At 49.2% G+C, this 27,398-nt stretch overlaps 1 protein-coding gene across 5 annotated transcripts in view; it reads right to left on the reverse strand.

Annotated features, from left to right (window-relative positions):
* Positions 1 to 4,065: 4,065 nt before the first annotated feature.
* The window catches only part of PPP1R7 (protein phosphatase 1 regulatory subunit 7), a 57,035-nt gene continuing 33,702 nt past the window's right edge, over positions 4,066 to 27,398 (reverse strand). For 2 of the 5 annotated variants that reach the window (XM_058299748.2, XM_058299747.2), the window contains 2 exons: positions 11,497 to 11,582; positions 4,066 to 5,449 (listed from right to left, as the gene is read on the reverse strand). In XM_058299748.2, coding sequence (XP_058155731.1) covers positions 5,446 to 5,449; positions 11,497 to 11,582 — 90 coding nt within the window. In that variant the 3' untranslated portion in view covers positions 4,066 to 5,445. Of the gene's footprint in view, positions 5,450 to 11,496; positions 11,583 to 20,279; positions 27,338 to 27,398 lie in introns of those variants that run through there. The other 3 variants (XM_004484351.5, XM_004484352.5, XM_071216022.1) reach the window with 2 other exon arrangements.

The raw sequence follows: 27,398 nt of genomic DNA on the forward strand, positions 1-27,398 counted from the left end.
CCTAGTCCTTCCTTTGTTATTGGTATTTTGGGGATTTTAACTCATTTTCGATAATTTTCTTAGAAATTGGAAATTCTTATTTTCAGCAAAGTGACCATTTCATTTATATTTTAGATAGGATTACCCTAGCTACATTAAAATGTAATTATTCTCATCTCTGTGGTTGTCTTTTCTTTTTCATTCTTTAAGTATTTGTACTTTATCTTCTTGATGAATTGATTAGATTTACTTGAACTAGATTTAAATGAAGTTTCCATTTTGTAGGTTAAAAACAGAATATCAGAAATTTCAATATATTTTCTTTTCAACCTTATATTCTTTATTTTTGCATTAATATCTGATTTTACTTTTTTTCATTTCTTCATTCTACTTAAAACTTTCTTAAATTATATATATATATATGTATTTTTCTTTCTTTTTCTAGTTTCATCATGTCAGAGCAATCTTTTAAGAAACATAAACCAGGGGAGTGGATATAGCTCAACTGGTTAAGTGCCTGCTTCCCATGTATGATGTCCTGGGTTCAATCCCCAGTACCTTCTAAAAGAAAAATAACATAAGCCAGATCCCATCCGTCCTCTGCTTAGAGCCTTCCAGACAAGGCTCCCATCTGTCAGAGCCCTAGTCCTGACGGTGTCTCTGAGTCCACAAGCTGGCCCTCCCATGACCTCTCTGGCTTCCCCTCCTCCCCTGTCCTCCTCATCTTCCCCTCTTCTCCCCCTTCTTGTCCTCATCTTTCCCCCTCTTCCCCCATCTTGTTCTCCTCTCCTTCCCCATCCTCCCCTCCTCTTCATCTTCCCCCTCCTCCCCTCATCTCCTCCTCCCCTCCCCTTGTCCTCCTCGTCTCCCCCTCCTCCCCCCTCTTGTCCTCATCTCCCCCTCCTCCCCTCCCCTTGTCCTCCTCATCTCCCACATCCTCCCCTCTCTGTCCTCCTCGTCTCCCCCTCCTCCCCCTCTTGTTCTCGTCTCCCTCTCCTCCCCTCCCCTTGTCCTCATCTCCCCTCTCCCCCCTCCTCCCCCCTCTTGTCCTCATCTCCCACCTCCTCCCCTCCCCGTGTTCTCCTCATCTCCCCCCTCCTCCCCTCCCCTTGTCCTCCTTATCTCCTCCTCCTCCCCTCCCCTTGTTCTCCTCGTCTCCCCTCCTCCCCCCTCTTGTCCTCCTCGTCTCCCCCCTCCTCCCTCTCCTCCCCCTTCTTGTCCTCACCCCCCTCCTCCCCTCCCCTTGTCTCATCTCCCCCCTCCCCTTGTCCTCGTCTCCCCCCTCCTCCCCCTCCTCACCTCCCTCCTCCCCTCCCCTTGTTCTTCTCATCTTCCCTCTCCTCCCTCCTCTTTCACTTGCGTCAGCCACACAGGCGCCTGCTCTTCTCAGATTCGCCCACTGCCTGGCTTGGCCCCACCAGCAGCCCACCTGGCTCTCTCCCTGGTGGAGGCTGCTCACCTCCTCCTGCCCGAGAGACTCCTCCGTGGGTTGGTGGGAAGGCCCTGCCTCCTTCCAAAGCCTTCATCACCCTTTAGCCGGTTCTATATTAATTCACTATGGCTGTTTAATCTATAAGCCTACAGCCCCCGAGCTAGACTTTAGGTTTACAAGGGCAGTATTTCCCCCTAAACCTACAGCCCCCCGAGCTAGACTTTAGGTTTACAAGGGCAGTAGTTCCCCCTCCCTCCTCCCGTTTTGTTCACTGAAGTATCCCAAGCGCCTAAACGAGTGACTGGTGTCCAAGAGTTGCTCAGTATTTGTTGTGTAAATGAGTAATTTTCTCATTTAAATCCTCTCTTTCCCTCCTTTTATTAGCATTCCACCGATTCTTTCCTTCCTGTCCTCCATCCCTCCCTCTTCTTTCCCAGTGTTGCCAGCCTGGTCTTTCCTGTGCTCAGGGCAGGCCCTGCTCCGCGCTGCCCCACTGCACTCTGCCTGCGGGTCCCGCCCAGGGCCCCTCCGGCTTTCCCTCCCTCCCCTTCACCCGCTGCCCGCCCCCTCCTTCCCCCTTCGCATCCTTTGGGAATCGCTCCTGTCTTGAGAGACCTCAGGGCACAGCCTTCCCTCGCCCCGCAGCACCTGTGCCCGAGCCGCTCCCCGTCCGAGAGGCGGTACCGAGGGCGCAGCCCTCAGCAGGGCTGGGGCGCAGGGCAGAGCTGTGGGCGGCGTCTCTGCACAGCCCTCAGCCCCCCACCGTGCCCTGGGCCAGGGGCGCTGCCACGGCAGTGACCCCACGACCAGAGGGCCCCCCCGGGCCCCAGGACAAGGGCTCCCCCCCACTGACCCCCCACCCGAGCCCAGGACAAGGGCTCCCCCCCACTGACCCTCCAGCCCTGAGCCCAGGACAAGGGCTCCCCCCCACTGACCCCCCACCCGAGCCCAGGACAAGGGCTCCCCCCTTTAGCGCCCCGCGGGCTCCAGCAGGAGGTGGAAGGAGCCGGCCGCCCTGCGCAGCTCCGCACTCCCAGCTCTCGTCCCTCGCCGTCCCTCCCGGCTCCGCACGGGCACCAGCTCCGCCAGCGGGCGCCGGCCTCTCCCTCGAGGCCCAGGGCCAGCTGTGGAGTCTGACCCGCCATGCCCGCGGCGCCCTCCCGGGTGCAGGCCTCCCGCTAAGTCCTGTGACGCGCTGGGGGCCCGGGGCGCCGCTCGGGGCTGCCCTCCAAGCGGACGGGCCACTCGGGCCTTCGGGTGAGCTCCGAGACCTCAAACGGCTTTCTGATGAGGGCGCCTCTCCCACCCTGCGGCATTTTAATATGCATTAAGAAACGCGCCCGCCAGGGGCTCAGGGCTGAATGTGCCTCCGTCCTCCTGGGGGTGAGGGACCCCGGCCACCAGCCCCTCCCTCCGCCCTCCTGGGGGTGAGGGACCCCTGCCCACCTGCCCCTCCCTCCGTCCTCCTGGGGGTGAGGGACCCCGGCCACCAGCCCCTCCCTCCGCCCTCCTGGGGGTGAGGGACCCCGGCCACCAGCCCCTCCCTCTGCCCTCGTGGGGGTGAGGAACCCCTGCCCACCAGCCCCTCCCTCCGCCCTCCTGGGGGTGAGGGACCCCTGCCCACCTGCCCCTCCCTCCGCCCTCCTGGGGGTGAGGGACCCCTGCCCACCAGCCCCTCCGGGCGCCCTCCTGGGGGTGAGGGACCCCTGCCCACCAGCCCCTCCCTCCGCCCTCCTGGGGGTGAGGGACCCCTGCCCACCAGCCCCTCCCTCCGCCCTCCTGGGGGTGAGGGACCCCGGCCACCTGCCCCTCCCTCTGCCCTCCTGGGGGTGAGGGACCCCGGCCACCAGCCCCTCCCTCCGCCCTCCTGGGGGTGAGGGACCCCGGCCACCAGCCCCTCCCTCCGCCCTCCTGGGGGTGAGGGACCCCGGCCACCAGCCCCTCCCTCCGCCCTCCTGGGGGTGAGGGACCCCTGCCCACCAGCCCCTCCCTCCGCCCTCCTGGGGGTGAGGGACCCCGGCCACCAGCCCCTCCCTCCGCCCTCCTGGGGGTGAGGGACCCCTGCCCACCTGCCCCTCCCTCCGCCCTCCTGGGGGTGAGGGACCCCGGCCACCTGCCCCTCCCTCCGCCCTCCGCCCTGCAGTGGGCCCGTGCTCTGGTTTCTTCCTTCCCGCGGGGGGCGCTTCCTGCTTCTTTCGCTGCCGCTGGCCCTCCGCGTTTCCAGCCGCGCCTCCCAGGTCTTGTTCACCAGCCCTGCTCCCCTGCCAGCCACGGCGACCTGCACAGCCCGCTCCACCTGCCACCCTCTCACCCCCCGGCCTGAAGAAGCACAGGTGGCTTCTGTCTTACCGCTGGAAAAGCTTCACAACCACACACAACACCATCTCGTAAACTACAATTTTGCTGATTTTAGTGCTTCTAAATCCTATCTGTCCCTTTCTTCATATCTTTAATTCACTTTTTTGATTGGGTAAGGACTCCTCCGAATAATTCTTTTCAGTAAGGCCACCCAAATCCAAGACCCCTGTGTACCCCAAAGTGTCGTTCTTTGGACCCTGGGGATGCCTGGCAGGTTGAGGGCAGAATTCCAGGTCCCGCCTCCCCCAGCTCTCCTTCCCGAGAGCTTGCTTCACAACAGGGAGACACGTCGTACAGTCAGTTCACAAAATTTATTTTGGTGACGATTAGAAAGAGGATTGGACATGTCCCCGCACTTCAGGGCAAACAAAGGCTGCAGCTCCCTGAAGTGGGTGCCACCTCCCGGCTCGCTGCGCCCGACACCACATGCCCTGCTGGTGATGACCGAGAGCTAGAGCTGCAACCAAAGTTTAATTCTCTTTTCCTCTGAATTTCTAACACTTTTATGACACTTAACAGAAGCCTAGAGCGGTGCGTCTAGTAGAACTTCCCGTGAACACGGAGACCGCTCTCCAGTGGGGCTCCAGGGACCCCCAGCTCCACGTGGCTACCGCGTGCTCCAAGTGTGGGGCGTGTACTGAGCAGTGGAATCTTTAGTTCCGCTGGACTTGAATTTAAGTCTGAACTTAGGCTGCCACCTGTGGCGAGCAGCTCCCACGCTGGACGGCAGGGGGACCTGCAGTGGCCAGCAACGACCCCCGTTCGGCAGGGGGGATCTGAGACCCCGAGAGGGCACTGCCCTGAGGCGTTAAACTCAGAGCGCGTGGCGCTGACGGCCATGTCATAAAAACACAGGCGCAGACAGGGACGCGAGTGGGGTGGCGAGTTGGGAGCATGCTCTTTTCTTTGGAGAGACTCACTTGGGCTCAAGGTCGTCTGCAGCGCGAGAGTGGGGTGGCACGGGGCCTTCCCCGTCTGTGCCTCTGCTTTGCGCCAGGCACCCCCAAGGTGAGGACGGGGCGCAGTGCAGCCGTCTGCATGGCACCCGCACGGCCCACCCAGCTCCTGGGGCGGCATCGTGGCCCACCCCAGGGCTTCTCTATAAATATATACATCGTGTTCAAATTTGGCCTTGACTGGCTAGAAGAAAGAAGACTCGGTCCTGCAGACCGGGGCGAGGGGCCCGCTGGAACAGCCCCCAAGTGCTCCCGGGCCGCCTCGGGGCCTCCCTGAGAGGAGGAGATGGGGAACCCACCGCGCAGCGAGGGCGGCGCGGCTTCCCTTCTTGGTGGCCACGCCAGCATCCACTTTCACCTGGGAACACTGCGTGGGGAGGTGACCGCGGGGGCGTCTCAGAAAGGCGAGTGGGCATCGCACGCTAGTGACCATTCGCTGCCTTTTATTGCCTGCCACTGGGTTTGTGGCGGTGGCAGAGTAGCGGTTTCAGGAGCAGGAAGTGGGTTAAAGAGCTGTGGCCGGGAAGTCCCTGCAGGAGCGCGAGGGTCAGAACCTGACGTAGGTGGCGTCGATCTGCCGCACGGTGGGCAGGGCCAGCATGACCTTGCGTCGGTACTGCGGGTCCTTCTGCAGGGGGTTGCGCTCCAGGTAGACCGTCTCCAGGTGCCTGGCCCCTTTCAGCTCATCCAGGTCGCTCCAGCTCTCGATGAGATTGTCGTTCATCTGGGAGGACACGCACACATGCGTGAGAAAGCCTTTGGGACAGAGCAGACCTGAACCGTCCACCCCACTGACCCTGAGCCTGGGAGCGGGGCCTCGAGGCAGGAAGCTTCCCGGGCATGGCACCTCCCGACCCCACCAGCAGAACCCCAGGGGGAGCGCTCCCCTCCCGCCCAGACTGGGGCAGGCTGCTGGGCAGGCCGGCCAGCTGAGGACCTGCTAGGAGCAGCTCGCGGCGCCGGGTCACAAGGCCACCTGTCTTCCAGGCCAAGTACCAACCAGCCACCGGAACCCCCAACTTCCACAAATTCCTCCGTGGCTCGTTCCACCACATGCCCCAGGGGTATAAAAAGCCCAGGCAGTAGCCCCCGAGTCTGAGCTGGAGGGGTCAAGCTGCAGCCTGCGTCCTGGGTAGGGCCTCTCGCTTTGCAAGCCCAGTGCAGGGCAAGGTGGGCAGCTGGGAGAGAGCAGAGACGGTGGTTTCTAGAAGTTTACAGAGAATACAGTGGAGGCAAGTGTAGTAGCAGACAGCAAAGCCATGGCTATGAAATGCCCCCTGGGGCCCACAGTGCCTGGGGAAACCCTCAGGATGCACAGAGCTGCACAGGTGAGGGGGGCCCGGGCAAGGAACGAGGGTGTGCCAGGAAGGACTCCCGTGCGGTGTGCCGGCAAGAGCTCCCAGCTGCCCGAGGAAGAGAAAGGCCCTGCCTGCACCTGCTGCCGGTTTCTGTGGTGTAGGAGCCTGCACGTGCTGTGCAACCAGGAGGAGACGTGCCCAGTCAGTGGTGCAGGCCAGTGCGAGTGGAGCAGGTTGATACCATTTATGAATTCCAAAAAGAGTAGATGATGTTGGCGAACGGGCCTGCTCCTCTGGGCGTGATCCCCTTTGGTTGTCAGGCTTGGCTGAGATGCCTTTGGTTACGTTATGTTAAGATCAGGGCTTGATTGATCACGTCAGTGGCGGGCTAATTACACGGAAAAAGACACAAGACCAGGAAGACAGAGAGGGTAACAGAAGAGAGAGAACCTTGCCAGTTCTGATCCTGGAGCCCTGGGAAGAGATGAGCCATTCACCCGATAGTCTGCAGACGAAGAGAAGGGAGCCTTAAAGAGGAAGAAGGAAGGAGCAACCAGCTGAGGTGACCTGCCATCTTGCTTCAACACGTGGCAATAGACTTTGTGAGGAAGTAACCTTGAGTTGGACTCTTTAGGGCTTTGTGACTGTGAGCTTCTACCCCAGATAAATACCCTTTATAAAAGCCAACAGAGTTCTGGTCCTTTGCATCAGCACCCCTTTGGTAGACCATAGTCTGATGCAATTACTGAAAATGCTGTAACAGTTTTATAAATGGGTAAGGGGTATTTTTTTGAGGAACTGTGAGGCGCTTGGTGGAAAAGGCCCAGAATACTATGAAGAGACTGTTGGTAGGAACAAGGAGCCTAAAGTTATTTCTGATAAGGCATCAGGAGGAAATGATGAAACTATTACTGGAAACTGGAGGAAAGGCGATCCGTGTTTTAAAGTTGCAGAGAATTTAGGAAGATTAACTCGTGGTGTATTATGGAAGGCAGAATTTGAAAATGGTGAGCCTGGACATTCAACAGAAGAGCTTTCCAAAGATAAACTTGTAGAATGTGCCTTGGCTTTTCCTTGCAGCTTAGAGCAAAATGTTAGATGAAAGAGATAAGCTGAGAATTGAATCGTTGGGCACAAAGAAACCGGAAACTGATTCTGGAAATTCCAAGTCTCTGGAAATCAAGCACCCAGACAATAGTGCCCCATTTGAGGACTTAACTAAACTTGGAACTTGTAAATCAGGATTGAAGATGCAGTTATGTCGGGAAGACTTGTGGCAAGTCTTACTGTCTGATGGCTTGGACCCTGCTTCCTGCATGCTAAAGCAACAGACTATTTGAGAGAGTTTTATGAAGAAAACCACTGTCAGCCTGGAATAGAAGGGACATGGAGGAAAGGCATGGAAGGGAAAACGGCTTTAAGAAGAAAACCACGGAAGCTGAGGTCTGGAATTAAGACATCACCTGGAGCCAAGAAAGGCGACCCCACCAAGGTGTACAGAGAGGATGAGCCTGACCTGGCATTTGAAGAGGGTGGATGTTCCAGCCTGCTGTTCAGGGAGTTTTGCGGCCCCAGGCTGAGAGAGGAGGGAGCACATTACTCAGTGGTTGGGGAGATTTAGGTCACTACCTCCTTCTCTGAAGGGATGGGGAGTGAGGCTGCCACCCACTGCTCTTAGCGGGGTGGGCTGTTGGGCGTGCTCCCCATAGATCAGGGAAGGTGAGGTGGCCACCTCACTATTCTGAGATTGGGCCTGTATACCAGAAATTAGGGAGAAGGTTGCTGCCAGTTCACTGTACTAAGGCGGTTGAAAATCTATCCCAGACATTGGATAAAGTGTGGCCATCACCCCAATTTCTTTGAGGGTGAGGACTGGAGCTTGGCTGCCACCCAGATGCAGGGATGAGAGTGGAACCAAGACAACGGCCATTGGGAAAGCCTGTGGAACAGGTGGCCCTCAGGAGGCCCCAAGGAGAGGAAACCGTCATCTGAAGAATGACTCTCAGACTCTGAAATCGAATGGAGGATGCACTGCAGGTTTTTGGAACTGTTAGGGACCTATGACATGTTTCCCTCCCAAATTCTCCCAGTGGTAATGTAAATGTTTATCCTACATCTGTGCCTCTGTATATTGGAAACAGATTACTTGTTTTGTAGTTTTCACAGGTCTTCAGTCAGAGGAGACTTTGTCCCAAGACAAACTGTATTCCTCTAACTGTGATGTGATTTTGTACTTAGCATTGCTACTGAAAGGATTTAATGTGATTTTGTACTTAGCATTGCTACTGAAAGGATTTAAGATTTTTTTGGAATACTGTAATGTCTTTTTTGGGATTCAGAAGGTGGAGTGTGCAGTTTGAGATTTACGGATCCCCAAAAGAGAAAGAGTATGTTTGTAAACTCATCTATTCCTCTGGGTATGATACCCTTTGACTGTATTAAATTCAAAGGATTTAAGTTTACTTGATAAAATCAATTAAGGGCTTTTGATTCGACCATGTCAGTAGGACATGACTCAGGTTGAGTCCCCACTTCCTTGGTGGGCTGATATAAATGGGCACTCACGCAAGAAGACACATGGGAAGAGAGAGAGCTCTGTCATGTTTGATCCTGGGGCCCAGGGGAGGGATAAGCCATTTGCCTGATCGTTTGCATGACAAAGAAAGCCTGGAAAGACACAAGCTCTATACCAAAAGAGGGGAAGCCCAGGAAGAAGCCAGGCAGATATCATCATCCATCTTGCTTCAGTACGTGGCAACTGACTTTGGTGAGAAAGCAACCTTGAGTTGGACTCTTTAGGGCACTGTAAGGTTTTATCCCAAATAAATACCCTTTGTAAAAGCCAACAGACTTCCAGTACTCTGCTTCAGCACCCCTTTGGCTGACGAATACGGGGAAAAACCAGCCAAGAAGAGCATGGAGGGAGACGGGAGAACCCAGAGAGATCATGTGTCCTGGGAACTAAGTGAGGAAAATATTCCAAGAAGAGCAGAATGACCCATCATGTCCACTGAGAGGTCAGACAGTAAGATGAGCAAGAATGAAAAGGGGCATGGATCTGCCCATATGTCCACTGCCGTGATGCTCACACCAGGCACTGGCCTGCTGGGAGGGACCTGGTACATAAGCTGCACCTGTGGGTGGTGGATGGCTACCACCCTGGGCAGGGGGTTCAAGAGAGAAAGCGGAAGGCTAGGCGGTCTTCTGAGGAATGCTGGCTATAAGGAGGGATCAGGGGTGGTAGGAGGAGAGGGTGAGGCCAAGGGAGAGCACTGTTAGAGTGCTGGTGAGAAGTGGTTTTGTAGAGAGGGGAAAAGTGGAGGGTGCAGGGGAGAGGAAACGCCATGCTGGAGGGCGTCCCTGAGTGAGAGGGGGGGTTGGCCTCAGAACTGTCTTCTGATTGCTTCACTCTTCTCAGAGAAACAATCGGCAAGGAGAAAGGTGTTGTTGAGGTAGGAGGAAAAGAAGTGAAAAGGTAACAGAGGAGAGAAGAATGGATCTCAGAAAACACAGGAAGTGTACCGGCAGTACTGAGGCCTTGGATGAGGTTTAAGGGAATAAATTTAGGGAATCCAGTCAGAGTATCGCTCCCCCTACCCCCAAGTCACATTCAGCCGCTTGGGTTTGAACAGAGTTAGGGTTGGGGGAGATGAAGCTGTTTGCAAAGGAGTGATTATATAGTGCTCCTCACGATCTAAGGAAGGTAAGGGGGGCAGTGACGACACGAGAAAGGTAAGGGACAGTGAAAAAGTGACAGGGCCACCGGCTGGTGGGGTGGAGAATTTGCTGGAGTCAGGTTAGTAAGGTGTCAAGGCAACAGAGGTGGTCTGGGAGAGGGGCTTGAAACTATTCAGAAGGGCTGCATTTGTTGGCAGTGACGAGGTTTAGGGTCTGATAAGGGAGTGGGTGTCTAAGGTGTGAGGGAAGAAAAGCTCTTTGGAGGTGAGAAGGTCAAGGACCTGAAACACCAGGTCACTGGAAAGATCTTCTACCTGGATACTGAAATCACCACAATTATGACAGGAGCAGTGTGGGGGGTGGGAGATGCGTGACCAGGAGGTCTGCAGGGGACAGCCATGTGGAGTAGAGGGCATCACCCACCCCAGGGCAGACACTTCAAAGCCACTGCAAGCTGGGGCGGGGGGGAGCCTGGAAGGAGGAGGAAGAATGGTCTGGAAGCGGCAACGAGAAGCAAGAGGGTCATAACCTATCTCCAGGTCCAGAGAGAAATAAATAACAACAACAACAAAAAAAGAGAAAACATATAAAGAGGCTTTGTGACTAATAACTTCAGGCTCAGTTTCCATTCACTAGTTTTCTATTTCTTAACTATGGGTCACATTTTCTTATTTCGTTGAATGTGTAATGATTTTGTGTTAAATACCAGGCATTGTAAACAATACATTGTAGAGATTCTGGATCTTCTGAAGAGTTTTTTGTTCTAATAGGCAGCTCAGTTTCTGGCTGATGACCTCAGCTTGTGTTCTGCACGGGGTTAGGGTGGGTTTGCAGGAAGCTCAGGCTGTTTCCCATGCCCTCTAACTTGGCGGCCCCTACCTCCACTGCAGACTGTCAGGTTTGACTTGGGCTGTTCAGAGTGGGCCAAGCGGTCTCACTGAGCTGTGGTCCTTACCCCAAGGCATGGCCTTTCTGGTGTCCAGATGGAGGCCAGGGGTGTCAGGGTCAGATCTCTCCACTTGGGCAGGGCTAGAGCTCCATCGTCCCTCCAGTTCCACACAACCTCCAATGTTTCTATTCTGCTCTCAGGACAGCATAGTTATCTGGCGAGCCTCTGGTGGTCTGGCTTTGTGCTGGTACTGCCCGGCCTTCAGCCATGAGCTCATGGGATCTCCACATGAACTTGTGGGACTCCTTCTCTGGGTGGCCCTCCCCCTCTTCCAATGTCTGGGCTTGTGGAGTCCAGCTGCCCTAAACTTTAACCTCTGTTTCTTCAGCTTAGTAGAACTGCCTTGCTCCAGTTCTCTGCACCATAAGTAGGAGACTGTTCTTAGGCAAAGATCTAGACAGTCATGTGGCTTGCTTTGAAATCTCCCTTCTCACAGGGACGGCAGTCCAGTGCTGCCTGAATAACTTGTCTCATATTTTTATATTTGTTTGTGGCAGTAGAGCTAGTCTGGAATCAGTTACACAGTCATTGCCAAGTTGTCTTTAATAACAATGTGCACAATGAATCTTCTCACAGAAGAATATAAAATGCAGTGGTTCCTAGGCTTTCTTGACTGAGGAACTCTGGTTTCACAGAACTTCTTGTGGTACTGTGTCATCACTTGGGAAACCTAGATTACTAAAATCTAGAGCTTGTCCCAGGGACTGACACCTGATCCAAAGCACTTGTAAGTAACTTTTAGGATAAACTTTTAAATATTCTTTTAAGTGTAAGTATGTCACACTGCATTCACACAACCTGAGTCTGGTAATATGACTAATGTAATGTTTGGAAAATTAGAATTACATAGGAAGGGAAGCAGCTGTAGCAGATGTAGTGGTTGAGCGCCTGCTTCCCATGTACAAGGTCCTGGGTTTGATCCCTGGTAACTCCTAAAAACATGAAAAAACAATTATCATTGGGGAGTAGATGTGGCTCAGTGGTTGACTACCTGCTTGACATGTATAAGGGCCTGGGTTCAATACCTGGTATGGGGAAGCAGACTTGGCCCAGTGGTTAGGGCATCTATCTACCACATGGGAGGTCCGCGGTTCAAATCCTGGGCCTCCTTGACCCGTGTGCAGCTGGCGCATGCGCAGTGCTGATGGGCACAAGGAGTGCCCTTCCACGCAGGGGTGTCCCCGCATAGGGGAGCCCCACGCGCAAGGAGTGTGCCCCATAAGGAGAGCCGCCCAGCACGAAAGAAAGTGCAGCCTGCCCAGGAATGGTGCTGCACACACGGTGAGCTGACACAAGATGATGCAACAAAAAGAATCACAGATTCCCGTGCCACTGACAACAACAGAAGTGGACAAAAGAAGAACACGCAGCAAATAGACACAGAGAACAGACAACTGGGGAGGTGCGGGGTGGGGCAGGGGAAGGGAAGAGGGAAAAAAAACCCAAAACCCAGTATGTCCTAAAAAAAAATTACAGTGGAAGCAATATATTCACATGCCTTGTCATTTAAAACAAAGTTCCTATTAAAATGGAGAGTCACAAAACGATGCATATACACAAACACATTTAACTTAAAATATGCCAAAAAGTAGACTCATTTAATAAGCCACAAAATTAGACTGTTTAGAAGAAATAAGATTTTTTTGGCAGCATATTTGTAGCAGTTTGATATGGTTATGAATTCCAAAAACAGATATTGGATTATGTTTGTAATCTGGTTTATACCTGGGCATGATTGAGTTATGACTGGGGCTTTGATTGGGCCACGTCATTAAGGTATTCAGTCCCCACACTCACAGATAAAAGGCATGGCAAAGGACAGAGTTGAGGGTTTCTGATGTTGGAGTCCCCCCCCCCCAACAAAGATTTATTTATTTATTTATTTCTCTCCCCTTCCCCCCCACCCCCGTTGTCTGTTCTCTGTGTCTATTTGCTGCGTCTTCTTTTGGCCGCTTCTGTTGTCAGCGGCACAGGAATCTGTTTCCTTTTTGTTGTGTCATCTTGCTGCGTCAGCTCCCTGTGTGTGCGGCGCCATTCCTGGGCAGGCTGCACTTTCGCGCTGGGCAGCTTTCCTTACAGGGCGCACTCCTTGCGTGTGGGGCTCCCCTACGCGGGGACACCCCTGCATGGCAGGGCACTCCTTGCGCGCATCAGCACTGCACATGGGCCAGCTGCACACGGGTAAGGAGGCCCAGGGTTTGAACCGCGGACCTCCCATGTGGTAGACGGACGCCCTAACCACTGGACCAAGTCCGCTGCCCTGATGGAGTTTTGATGTTGGAGTTTGATGCTGAAGTCTTAAGCTGGAGCCTTGGGAAGTCAGCTCACAGAGGAGAGAGAAGCCAGCCCCAGGAAGAGAGGAACCCTGAGCCCAGGAAGAAGCAAGACCCTGGAAGGGAGGAACCCAGGAAGCCTGAACCCTCACAGACATCGGCAACATGTGCAAATAGACTTGGGTGAGGAAGTAACTTATGCTTATGGCCTGGTATCTGTAAGCTCCTACCCTAAATAAATACCCTTTATAAAAACCAACCAGTTTCTGGTATTTTGCATCAGCACCCCTTTGGCTGACTAATACAATATTCTATTTTAAAAATATTTTTCATAACATCACTGGTGGTTCATTTAGACTTTGGCTACAGAATTTTCAGCTCCTGTGGGAGTTTTTTTTTTTTTTTTAAGATTTATTATTTCTCTCCCCTTCCCCACCCGCCCCCCCCAGTTGTCTGCTCTCTGTGTCCATTTGCTGTGTGTTCTTCTGTGTCCGCTTATATTCTTGTCAGTGGCATCCGGAATCTGTGTCTCGTTTTTGTTGCATCATCTTGCTGTATCAGCTCTTGCTGTGTACGGTGCCATTCCTGGACAGGTTGCACTTTTTTTTCACGCTGGGTGGCTCTACTTCAGGGCGCACTCCCTGTGTGTGGGGCTCCCTTATGCGGGGGACACCCCTGTGTGGCATGGCACTCCTTGTGTGCATCAGCACTGCGCATGGGCCAGCTCATCACACAGGTCAGGAGGCCCTGGGTTTGAACCTTGGACTTCCCATGTGGTAGGCGGATGCCCTATCTGTTGGGCCAAATCTGCTCTGTGGGAGTTCTTGTGGCTCCCATCTCCTCTTCTTTTTCAATATGTAGATTTATTTGTATCTGTCACACACTGCATGTGTCCTCTCCTACACGTCACTATGTTTTTTGATTTGTCATAGTAGCATATTACCTTTATAAATTCCAGAATTATCAATTTGCCTGTGTTCTGTTAAACTATGTTCTTCATTATAAGTTTTCTTGTAATTTAGGATTTCCCATCATGTGGTCAGCCTTAGGGTAGTTTTCTCCAGTATGTAGTAAATGTTGAGCTAGGAACTTTGCTCACTACCAGTGATTAGATTGTTAATGATGTCTGTGGTATTGGGAACACTTAGAGAGTCTTATCTTTGTAAGTTTAGCAGAATGGAACCTAAAAACATGCATCTGTTTTGTCTCTGTACACATTCCAGAAGCTCCTGAACCCAAGTCTGGGGCAAAGACTTTATACTCAATGATGTGAAAAATGGCCCTTTCTGTTTCTCTTTTTAAGTTCTTCACAAGCGGGATGCAATGGAGCATTATTTGGAAGTGAAATCCTTCCAGAGACATTCCTGGTGTTCAAGAAGGCACAGTTTTTAATACCTTCTAATCCCTTTACCTTCTCAGTTTTTTTTTTTCTTTTAAATAAAACTGACTTTTTTGAAGGAACTCAGGCTAAGTGTCTTGTGGAATATCCATCATTCTGGATTTATATGCTTGTTTCCGGTGGTGTTATTTAGCTTATTCCTCTAGTCCCTGTATTTTCTGTAAACTTGAAGTAGGTACAAATGTTTGGTTAGACTCAGATTTAACAGTTAGTTTTTTTTTTTGAGGTAATGGGGGTCAGGGGTTGAACTCGGGATCTTGTATGTGGGATGTCAGCACTCAACCACTGAGCTGCACTGGCTTCCCTGAGTTGGTTTTCTCATTTGTTTTGCTTGTCGTTTTCGTTTTTTTTTCAGGAGGCACCAGGAACCAAACTCGGGACCTCCAATGTGGGAGGTGGGCACTCAACTGCTTGAACCACATCCACTCCCATATTAAAGTTTTTTGCAAGCATCCTTTGAAAACGAATTGCATCAGGGGACACAGAGCCTCAGGCTGTCCCACTTTAGGAATGCTGAGTTTGATCTGATTCTCCAGCAACTTTTCCTACAATGGTTTTAGCATTCATTCGTGATCCTTGCCTGAATCAACTGCTGGAATTCTCCCACCAAACATCTTCCTGGTTTAGTTTTCCCAGCAGACTGGCTCTTGGTTTTCAAGATCCAAATTTTATAGCATGTATGTATTTCCTACCTTTAAGATCTTTTGGCTATTTATATAAAATTTTACATTTACTTCTCCCAAACTTGGTAACATTTAAAACAAAACATGTGGGAGAATTCTCAAGATACATTTCAAATACGATCGGTAGAATGTTAAAATCTTTTTGGAAAATCTGTATGAAATTTCAACAAAGGCGAGGCACACCCTGGATGTGCTGGTCTCAAGGCAGGCATCCTGTTACTTCATGCAAAGCAACTGGTGTTAGCTAAACTGATGATCAGGAAAGGATGTTGTAAGCATTTAAAATCCTAATTTGATTGCATGTTCCTTCATAGGTGTTATACTATGTTTCAGCTATGCTTTAGGAATTTAGCTAGGGAATTTGGATTGATACACAACACATTTCAATTTTTTTCTACATGAAATAATGAAAAACAGGTTCCTGGTTAGTATTTTCATGAAGAACATGTAGGTTTTTATTGTTTTTATTTTTTTCAGGAATGGATTACTGGCCTAAAGTGGGAGAATTGCAAAATGGTGACTTTCTAATTCTATCATTTCTTCCACATTTATTAACTGCCATACTTCTGTTAAAAAAAGAGCTTTATTTGCTTACATTGTTGTCAATGATAGTTCCTCGTAAAAGGCAAAAGGCAGGATAAGTGGTTCTCTCTTCAATTACCAGTTTTTGAGTAAGGAAATGGTGGCAAATGATTTTCTTTTTCTCTCTGAGCACCTTTAAGCAGTAATAATTTTTACATAATGTTTCATAACCAGTTACTGCCAATTCTTTTTTGTTGTTTATTTTACTTTTTTCTTGCCAATTCATTTTGGTGTTCAAATTGTCCCAGATTTGGCCTGTGTCTTTTTGACATGGCCCTGTTTATCTTTGCCCTTTTCCTTGTTTTCTGACACAACAGGTGTTTCAGGTTTGTTCTGTACTTTCTCTGCTCTAGCCTTGGAATCAGCCATTTCTCCAGATGTCTTGATTCCTTTAAGTTGGAAAAGGTGTTTAGAAACCTAGATCTTAGTGCTAGGTGTGTGCAGTGCTCCTGGGAGTCACTGCTCCGGCCCGTTCTGAAAGAGCTGGAAAGTCACTTTTAAAAATCATGAGCTATAGCTCATGATACTATATGGGACTGGTTATTTTTTTCCATCAGTCTTTAAGAAATTCCCCTCTGCATTTGTATTGTTTCCAATGTCCTGTCTTCAAATTCACTAATACTTTCTTCTGCAGCATTCCATCTGCTGATAAACCCGTCCAGTAAATTTTTCATTTCAGATAATGTATTTATCTATTCTATAATTTTCATTTGGTTCCTTTTATGGTTTCCATTTCTCTGCTGAAATTATCCATGTTTCCTGTATCCAACTTCTTTCCTTTTAAGTCCTTATGCACATTTAGAAACATCTGTTTCAAATCCTCATCTGCTAATCCCAACATCCCAATATCTGTGTCATCTCTGGGTCCATTTCTGTACATTTGTGTTAGTTATCTGTTGCTGCATAAACTATTATCCCAAAACTTACCTGCTGGAAACAACCAACATTTATAATCTCATCTCATGGTCTGCGGGTCATGAATCTAGAATGGCTTGGTTGGGTGGTTTTGGCTCAGGTGTCTCATGAGCTGTGGTCATGGTGTCAGCTGGGACTGTGAGAGGGCCCACTTTCAAGCTCACCCTCAGATCCTCACTGGGTGCTGGCCAAAACATCAGGTCCTTGCCTCATGAGCCTGTCCACTGGTAGCTCAAAATATAGCGTTTGCTTCCCCCAGAGCTAGGGATGAAGGAGAGTGAGACACAGCAACACGCACACGGCGACCTACCCCATCACCCCTGCAGAGTCTTTAGACTTTAGAGCCTCATCTTGGAAGGGTCAGTACATTATTTTTGCTGTTTTCTATCAGTTAGAAATGAGTGAGTCCAATCCACACTCATGTGGGGTATTACTATTTATCAAGGGCGTAAATACCGGGAGATGGGGCTCACTAGAAGCCATCTCAGCAACTGCCAGCCACAGTTCCTACTGACACTTTCTTCTTTAGCTTATGGGTCACGTTTTCCACTTTTCTGCATACCTAGTAATTTCTTACTGTTCACTGGGTGCTCTGGATACTGCATTGCTGAGGTTCTGAATTTTGCCGTCTTCCCTGGACAGGTTTTCCTCTGCAGAGCTGCTGGATCCTGCAGAAGCTTGGCTATAGGCCTTGTCGGTGGGTCTCGAGAGGGCTTCCTGCGCTCCTGATGCGTGGCCCCGTGGGTCTCAGTGGGATCCACGATGTCTAGCGTTTTCTCTCCACTCCGGCAGGCCAGAGCCCACTGTCTCCAGGCAGCGCTTGACTCCTGGAATTGCCACGTGGCTTGCAGCCCCCCCACTGGCCTCTGCCAGCCCCTGCTCTGCACGTGTGCAGCTTATTATTTGGTTGAGGAAAACCCCCATGCAGATGCCTGGATTTTCTTGTCTGTGGAACTACTTCCTCCCTGGTGACTTGCCTTGAAAACTCCAGCTGGCTCCCCAGCAGCTCACGCGCCAATGCTTCCCCCACCCAGGGAGAGAGCCATTCTCTAGCTGGGTGGGCTCCCTCCTCTCTGGAAAGTGCTGCCTTGAGGCAGGGGACCAGTGCTGGTGGGGTGCTTAACTTGTGTCATTCTCTCAAGATTCACTGCCTGAGGGCAGCTGTGATACACCATTCGCCATTTTTATAGCTGTTTATGGGGAGATGGTAAGACTGACAGTCATTACTCCATCATGGCTAAAATAAGCTCCAAATTCAAAGTCAACATTACAGCTTTTCTTCCTAACTTACCTGATTTCATATTTGTACTTATTTTCTTGTACATGGCACGTACATGTCATGTTAGGTAGGATCCCATTACCGTGAATACATTTATTTGTCCTGTAACATATTTTAAATAGTTTAAAATTAAGATACCAACATAGCCACTACTAAGACTACTGAGTAGACTTCAGAAATTTTTTTGGAGTTATTTGTCCTTAGAATGTACCTCACAAAAGCCATAGAGTCCGAGTTTTCAATTCACTTGAAATAATTATTTTTCTTGGCTTGGTTATTATAACAGTTTGACACAGTTATGAATTCCAAAAATAGATATTGGATTATGTTTGTAAACTGATCTGAATCTGGGCATGATTAAATTATGATGAGGGCTTTGACTGGGCCACGTCATTAGGGTGTTGAGTCCCCGCCCCTTGGCGGGTGGGGACTCACAGATAAAAGACAAGGCAAAGGGTTTCTGATGTTGGAGTTTTGATGTTGGAGTTTGATGCTGAAGCCTTAAGCTGGAGCCCCAGGAAGTAAGCTCACAGAGGAAAGAGAAGCAAGTCCCAAGAAGAGAGGAACCCTGAGCCCAGGAAGAAGTAAGCCCTAGGAAGGAAGGAAACTTGAACCCAGAGAGAAGCAAGACCCTGGAAGGGAGGAACCCAGGAAGCCTGAGCCCTCACAGACGTCGGCAGCCATCTTGCTCCAACACATGAAAATAGACTTTGGTGAGGGAAGTAACTTATGCTTATGGCCTGGTATCTATAAGCTCCTACCCCAAATAAATACCCTGTATAAAAACCAACCCATTTCTGGTATTTTATATCAGCACCTCTTTGGCTGACTAATACAGTTTCATTACCAGTTTGTTTCAGTTCATTTTAAATTTTAGGCTAAATTAAAAAAAAAAATTGTAAAAAAATCCATCTGACAAAGGACTAGTACCAAAGTCAAAACTATACAAAAAAGGTACATTCAAAGAGGTCTCATTCTACCCCACACCCTCTCGCCTTGTCCTCCTCACCTGCCTCCAGAGCTGGACCCAATTTAATTCCATATCGCACTCAAGCCATCTCTTAGTCTGCCTCCCGCCTGCCCCAGGGCCTTCCAGGGCCCGCTGGGCTCCTGGGGTGGGATCCGTGCATCAGGAAGGGTGCAGTGTGCCTCAAGCTGGGGAGGGGCCAGGCCCCATCCCAGGCAGGATCTGCGGCAGGAATGGAGTGCTACCTCACCCCTGGGCTGTCTGCGGGAGGCTCGGGTGCCAGGCCTGACATCATTTCCATTAGTTTCTGGCTTATGCACCTAAGGTTTCTCTTTGCAAATATAAGGAAACACATATATATGATTTTATTCACCACGAGTATAAAGCCTGAGCCTAGAGCCACATCCCGACAGAGCTCGCCCTTCCTGGCGTGCTGGAACCCTCGGAGAGAGGCTGCTGCTGATGACTCGCTGCGGGGGTGAAGTGCCCCCTAGTGCTCCGGTCAGAAGCGTGTCCCGCCCAGCGCCGAAAAGGCTCCCACGAAGCTCCGGGGAAGGGAACGCTTCAAAGCCGCCAGCCCTCCTCAAGCCCCAACTCCGCAGCAGAGCTGAGAGTAAGCGTGAAAGATTAAGGGGGCCTGTGTCCTGGTGGGTTGAAGGCTACAGACGGAGGTCCATTAAAGGCTAACATGCTTTTCCAAAAAAAAAGAGTATGTATATTATGTGTGTGTGCATGTATATATATACACATTCTAGGCAACATACTATTTTGACTTTGTGATGATTTTTATGAGCACTTATAAACTGCTAAAGAGAAAGAATTTAAATTTAAAAATTCCAGGATTTGCTGATCTGCCCAAGCTAAACGGTGGCGCCTGGTGGAAATTCTAGGATGGTGAGATCATGATTCTCTCCAGAATATTTAAGTATATCCTGATGTTGCATGCTTTGCTCTCCAAGGCTTTTTAGAGGCAACAGCAGACAATTTAGATCTATTTTATTTATATTATAGAGCTGTGCTTCACTGGGTAAGGATCAACTCCTGAAGATTCTAGAGAAGCAGGTGGGTGGATATTTCTCTCCACTGAGGTTTAACACAAGGGCACCCTGAAGCCCCCACCCCTGCGAGGCTGTGTCTCCAGTCTGCATCCAGTTTTTGGTTATTATGAATAAAGTTGCTATGAACATCCGAATACAAATTCTTATATGAATGTAAGTTATTTCTCTGGGAAAAATGCCAGAGTGCAGTTGCCAGGTTGTATGGTAACTGCGTGTTTAGAAATGGTCCATCTCTTTTCCAGAGTGGCTGTGCCATTTTACATTCTCCCCCAGCAATGTATGAGTGATCCAGTTTCTCTACATCCTCGCCAGCATTTGGTGTTGTCATTACTTTTTATTTTGCCTTCCTGATAAGTATGTAGTAACATCTTACTGTCATATAAACTTCCTTTTCTTTGATGGCAATGATGTTGAACATCTTTTCATATGCTTATCATCTGTATATCTTTTTTGGTGAAATATCTCTTCATGTCTTTTGCCAACTTCCCAATTGGATTGCTAGTTTTTTTTTTTTTTTTGGTGGGGGGGAGGCAATTTTAATTTTTCTCAAGAGAGCATGGGTTAAAAAGGTTTTGTAAGTTTTACTCGTCTGATTAGCATGTGTTGAGTTAGGCTGGGCTTGTGCGTTAACATTTTGCAGCTTCTTCCCCTCGTATATATATTTTTTAAAAAATCAACTTTATTAATACACATTAATAAAGCACATGATCCATCCATCAATGGTATAATCACATAGATGTGTATTCATTACTTCAATCGCGATGGTTTGCTATTCTTTTTATTGATGAGTTTTGAGTGCTTTATATAGTCTAGGTACTAGTCCTTTGTCAGATGGATTTGGAAGTATTTTCTCCTTCCCACATAGTGCAAGTTTTTAATTTTAATGGAGTCCAGTTAATCAATTTTTTCTCTTGTGATTTTTTTTTTGTGTCAAGTCTAAAACTCTGCCTTGCCCTAGATCCTGAATATTTTATTCTATATTTTTTTTCCAAAAGTTTTATAGTGATTAATAATGTCTATGTCCATTTGAGTTAAGTTTTGCATGAGGTTTAGGTGATCTTTTTTCTTTTGGATGTGGAATTCAGCCATAACGAACTGTTAAAAGGCTATCCTTCTTTCATTGAATTGTTTTTGCATCTTTGCCAAAAATCAGTTGCACATATTTGTATTGTGTGGTTTGTCTTCTGACTTTTGACGGAAGTTATTAACACATTTCTGGGTCATCTTGTTTAATTTCAGGAAATGTAGATTTGGTTCAGATTTGCTTTGATCTATAGACCAATAGGGGGACATCTGGTAATGTTATAATACTGTGTCTTCCCATCTAGGATCATGGTCTAAGTTTGCTTTAATATGCTTCATTTTTTTCTCTCCCTCCCCCCACCCTGCTCTTTTGCTGTGTCCATTCACAGTGTGATCTTCTGTGTCTGTTCTTTTTGTCTTCTCTTCTCGTTTTCTCCTTTAGGCTTCACCAGAATTCGATCCCAGGGACCTCTGATGTGGGAGAGAGGCTCCTTGTCGCTTGTGCCACCTCAGTTCCTGGTTTCTGTTGCGTCTCGCCTTGACTCTCCTGTGTCTTTTTGTTATCATCTTGCTGTGTCACTTGCTGTGCAGGCCTGGCTCGCCGTGTGGCCACGCCTTTATCAGGAGGCCCTGGGGATCGAACCCGGGTCCTCTCATATGGTAGAAGGAAGTCCAATCACTTGAGCCACATCCGCTTCTCAATATCATTTAATTTTTTAAAGATTTATTGTTTATTTATTTATTCCCTTCCCTTGCGGCTTGTTCCTTTCTTTGCTGTCTCTTCTCTGTAACCATTCACTGCACTTTTTTTCTGTATCTGCTTGTCTCCCTTTTCGGTGCGTCATCTTGCTGCACCAGCTCTCCATGGTGCACGGGCCAGCTGTCTTCACAAGGAGGCCCCGGGACACGAACCCAGGGCCTCCCATATGGTAGACGGGAGCCCAGCTGACTGAGCCACAGCCGCTTCCCCCAATATCTCTTAATAAATGTTATTTATCTTTTCTAAGAAGGTCTTACCTGCCGTATATTAGATTTACTTCTTGGTACCCTGTATTTCTTTTTTTCCCCTCCCCCCCTTGTTGTTTGTGCTTGCTGTCAGCTTGTGTCCATTCGCTGTGTGTTCTTTCCAAGTCTACTTGTCTTGTCTTTTCGTCTTTCTCTTTAGGAGGCCGCAGGAACCGATCCCGGCACCTCTGGCGTGGGAGAGGCGCTCACCTGCTGGCGCTGCCTCAGTTCCTGGTCTGCTGCGCCTCTCACTGCCTCTCCTCCCTGCCTCCCTGTTGCGTCATCTTGCTGTGCAGGGCCATCTGCTCTCCGTGGCGCAGGTCAGCTCGCCTTCGCCAGGAGGCCCTGGGAATCAAAGCTGGGACCTCCCATGTGTAGACGGGAGCCCAGTCACTCGAGACACATCCACATCCCACTCGTTTATGTTTCTGTTGCTCTTATAAAATATACTTTTAAAAAATTTACATTTTTAAACTGCTTGTGGCTGGTGTACAGAAATGCTATTTACTCTAGCATACTGTTCTCATATTTGGCAACCTTAGTAAACTCTTATCAGTGCTATTAATTTGTGGATTCTTTGAGTAGTCTACATGGACAATTCTTATTTGTAAATAATACAGGTTTTTTAAAAGCTGTGGCTTTTTTAAAAAAGACACTATCATATTGAAGAAGTTCCTTTTTATTCCCAGTTTACTAAGCTTCTGTTTTGCTTTATAAAAAAATATACAGTGATTGATGAAATTTATTGAATAATTTTGCAATATCTATTGAAAAAAATCAGGTAATTTTTTCTATTTTAACCTGTCTTCTGTAAGGGCACGGTGCGGCCTCCAGCACATAAGGGGAGGGCATGCTGTGCTTCAGGCGACTTCACTGTCCAGGCGGGTCGGAGGCTGTGTTTGCCCCTCGGCCACAGGGCGCCGACCCTGATGCACAGAATCACCTAACAGCTTTCCTAATATTAACACAGCTTCGCACTCATGGGATACATCCAACTTTGCCGCTAAGTTAATTTTTCAAAAAACTAAAACAGATTTCTGGCTTGTTAATTAGGTTTTTGTGCCTGTGTTTATAAGATGGACACGTACTTTTTTTTTTTTAATTTGTTTCTCTTTCCTCCCCTCACCACCCCCCAGTTGTCTGCTTTCTGTGTCCATTCACTATGTGATCTTCTGTGTCTGCTTTTACTCTTGTCAGTGGCACTGGCAATCTGTCTCTTTTTGTTGCGTCATCTTGCCGCGTCAGCTCTCCATGTGTGTGGCGCGACTCCTGGCCAGGCTGCACTTTTTTTGTGTGGGGCGGCTCTCCTTACGGGGCGCACTCCTTGCGTGTGGGGCTCCCCTATGCAGGGGACACCCCCGCGTGGCACAGCACTCCTTGCGCACATCAGCACTGTGTGTGGGCCAGCTCACCACATGGGTCAGGAGGCCCTGGGTTTGAACCCTGGACCTCCCATGTGGTAGGCGGATGCTCTACCTGCTGAGCCAAATCTGCTTCCCCCGTACTTTTCTTTTTTCTCCAAGTTCATGTTAAGATTTTGGTTTTAAGATGTTTCAAGGTAACAGTGACCTCGTTAAATGAGCGGCAGGCACAGACTTTCTTCCCCTGTGCTCTGGAGGACTCTACAAGCCTGGAATTATCTACTCCTTGAGTGTTCAGTAAAGCTCCTGTAAACCCACTGGGATATGGGATATTTTGGTATCCGTTTCCTTAAAATGGAAGGAGACCTTAAAGCACTTGAAAATGAATCTGAGTGCAGAATCCTTTTAGGTGATATTTCCCCCATCAATTTTTTTCCCTTCCTTTTCCTTCTCTTTCCTTTCCTTTTTTCTCTCTCTCCTCTTCTTTCCATTTCCCCTTCTTTCTTCCTTTCTCTATAACACCTGTCTTTCCCACACCATTTATTTTTGAATGTGGGAGGGGTGGTCTTGTTGAGTGTTTCCAAAGCTTCAATTTTGTTTCCACAGAGACAACCATTTTTGGTTTGCACATATTTAGTTCAGGTAATTTTTAATTAAAATATGAGTGTGACTGTTACAAACAAGTTTGGAAACAAGCACAAGTAACTCTAGGTACACATGGAACTAGGCTAGCTGGGAGATGTACACAGGTGTGCCAAGCAATGGCCTGCTGGATGGGGGACAATAAGCATGGCATTGGCGTTTATAGCCGAGTGCAGAGTGGGCTACTTTGGTGGGCTGGTCAGGGTGCTGAGTCAACTCCTACTGGACTGCACAAAAAGCCTTGTTATGGCCAGTCCATGGAATACTACCAGCAACAAACGACTTCACCTTGACCAGCTGTTTTCAGTGACTTGTGTAATAAAATCAGACACAATTACAAAGACTTAGGGTCAAACTACTGTCCCTGACACCTTCTGCAGCTTTTGGGGATTCTTTGTTGTAGAAGGCAGGAAAGAAGCCAGAGAGCTGGCCCCTTGGTTAGTAAATGCAGAAGGTGAGCTGTCAGCCCCAGCCCAGGGAAGCGCGGCATTCTGCAGCATCCCTTAGGGTGGCGAAAGGAAGCGGTGCCCAGGGGAAGTGGGTATCCGCTGCCTGCTGGCTCCAGCTAGCCCTGTGTTCCCAGGCCCCGTCTTCCCTGTCCTATCTTGAGGCAGGGCCTGGGCAGGGGCTTCTTTACCCCTCTGCCACACAGCTGGAGCCGCTCAGACAGCCCTGCTGTGTGGGGGGAAAAGCCCTGGGTCTCCCCGGAGCCTCCCTCCACAGGAGCCGAGCTGGGGCAGGGCAGGGGGCGCGGGGAGTCAGCAGAGCGCGAGGAGGTCAATGGAAACGGCGCGCTCGGGCTCTTCTGTGTTCTTCCTCCTGCGCTGGTCCAGGCCGAGAGGCTGTGGCTTCGCTACAGTCTTCAGTGCGGAAGTCTCCTGCCTCCCCCCAGCTGGTCAGATCCTGCTGCTTCCCCCTCCTCGCCGTCCCTGCTGCCCACTTCTGCCACTTGGTGCCCCTGGCCACCAGTACTGGGAGATGTGCTTTGGGATGGGCCAGGGTCTGCCTGCTAGCCCACAAAAGCTCCTGATAGCCACACTGTTATTCTTCAGGAGCTGGCACGTCCTTTCTTAAAAATGGGTATAAAAAAAAAATCTCCCCTTGATATAAATGCTCACTGCCAGAGAGGAAATACAGAGAAATATGGAGAATGAAAATAAAAACCATATACAATCTCACCACACAACAAAAATATAATTAATTTTCTTATGTTTTGTCCTAGTCTTTTGGCAAGGATGTATATGTCCACAGAGTTGGCACTGCATGTGAGTTCTACCTTTTGTTCTCTTAGAAAAAGCTTTTCTAAGCTTTGTTTTCAGTTAAGAAAGAAATAAACATGCATTTAGAAAACTTAGAAGAACCAAAGAGGATAAAAGATAAAAAAAACCAACTACACTTCCACAATTTCAAGATAAGAGCTTCCTGTTTTGGCATATTTTCTTTTTTTCTTTTTTTGCACGTTCATGCATCATATGTACTGAGTTTAAGAACAAATGAGGGAAGCGGATGTGGCTCAAGCAACTGAGCTCCTGCCTACTCCATGGGAGGTCCTGGGTTCAGTTCCTGGTGCCTCCCAGAGAAGTCAAGCAAGACAGCGAGTTGGAGTGATGGCAGGCACGGTGAGCTGATGCAACAAGATGAAGCAACAAAGAGACACAAAAAGAGAATGAGAGACACAACAGACCAGGGAGCAGAGGCGGCTCAAGTAACTGAGAGCCTCTCTCCCACATGGGAGGTGCCAGGTTTGGTTCCTGATGCCTCCTAAAGAGAAGATGAGCAGACCCAGAGCACACTACAAATGGACATGGAGAGCAGACTGTGAGTGCAAACGAGGAGGGTGTAGATAAATAAAATAAACCTTAAAAAAAAAAAAGAACAAATGGATCTCACCAAAAATGTTTTACATTTACCTTTTTTCATTAACCTTATTGTGGTGGACTGAATTGTGTAACCCGATTTGGACAGTTTTGGCTACTGGAAATTTTGGGGGCACTGCTAAGACAATACCTAGAAATGTGGAAATGGCTTTGGAATTGGGGCATGTGAAGAGGCTAGAAGGACTGGACGGTGTTTGATAGAAATGGTCTAGATTGCTTTGATGAGACCGCTGGTAGAAATATCAACACTAACAGTACTTCTGGTGAGGACTTGGAAGGAAATGGTGAAAGTGTTACTGGCGACTGGAAGAAAGGTGATCCCTGTTATGAAGTGGCAGAGAACTTGGTAAAGCCATATTCAGAGGTTGGGTGGAAGGTGGAACTTGTAAACGATGACCTTGGACTGTTAGCTGAGGAGATTTCCAAGGTAAGTGTGGTTTCTCCGTGCAGCTCATAGTAAAATGAGAGAGGAAAGGGATAAGCTGAGGACTGAATTTTTAAGCACAAAGGAACAACAATTGATGATTCCAGGTATTCTCAGCCTCTCCAGGTCGTGTGCTCTGAGCCTAGGGCCAGCAGCAGCTCTGTCAGGGACCTCCCCGAGATTCTGGGATGTTAGTCCCCAGAAGACGGCTTCACGCAGAGGTTTAACTGAACACATTTTGCTAAAGATGTGGCCAATTCAGTGGAAGTCAGGGCTGGAAATGCAGTTATCCAGGGAGGATCTGTGGGAAGTTCTACTGTCTGATGATTTGGACCTGTGGGAACTGCATGCAAAGCTAACAAGGTTTTTGCAAAATCTGTCTGAGCAGAACCACTGCCAGCCTGAAAGGGACAGGCAGAGAGGACCTGCAGGAAGCAGGACAGCCAGGTCACAGTGACGGGCACCGAGGTCTAGACTGGAAAGGCCTCCTGCGGCCAAGCGAGCCCTGCCCACATGCGGGTCTGCCCCTGCGCTCGAGGGAGGCAGGTCATCTGCCCCAGGGCTTGGAGGGGGCGGGCCAGTGCCCCTTTTTCAGGAGTGCTGCTCCTCCAGTGCAAGGGTAGGGGCTGGGTCCTGGCAGTTGCAGAGCCTGGCTGCCCCCTAATGCTAGAAGGGGGCACAGCCTTCACCCCAGTGTTTGGGGAGAGCACGGCCACTGCACAGGTGCGTGGAAGGGGTGGGGCTGCCACTCCATCAGTCCTGGAGGACAAAATATCAATCCACAGATGCCTCTCCGTCCCTGAAATCTAAGGGCTTCACACTTGCCTGGGACCTGTGACCTGGTTTTCCTCCTAATTGCTTTCATGAACAGGAATGTTGATCGTGTGCCTGCCCTTCATTGTGTATTGGAAGCAGAAGCAAAGTTTTAGAAGAAAATCAGAAGATGTCTGCATAAGCAGAGACATTTTTGCAAATCCCTAGAAAAAGACTTGGGGATTTGCCTAGGCAATAACTGCCTCAGAACCACAGAAAAAGTCCAAGACCAAGGATAAGAAGAAAGTATTTGCAATATAGATGACATTCAAAGGTTTAGGTCCTTCACTTACCAGGATCTCCTAACGTTAACAGTGAAAAGGCAAACGCGGCTGTACTGAAGCTAGCAAAGGGTCCATGAGGCAATTCACAAAGGAAAACAGTGGCTAATAAATACAGGGAACAGGGTTAAATGCACTTGTAATTAAAGGATGGCAAATTAAAGCT

This window comes from Dasypus novemcinctus, chromosome 7 (assembly GCF_030445035.2).
Source record: "Dasypus novemcinctus isolate mDasNov1 chromosome 7, mDasNov1.1.hap2, whole genome shotgun sequence".
NCBI lineage: Eukaryota > Metazoa > Chordata > Mammalia > Cingulata > Dasypodidae > Dasypus > Dasypus novemcinctus.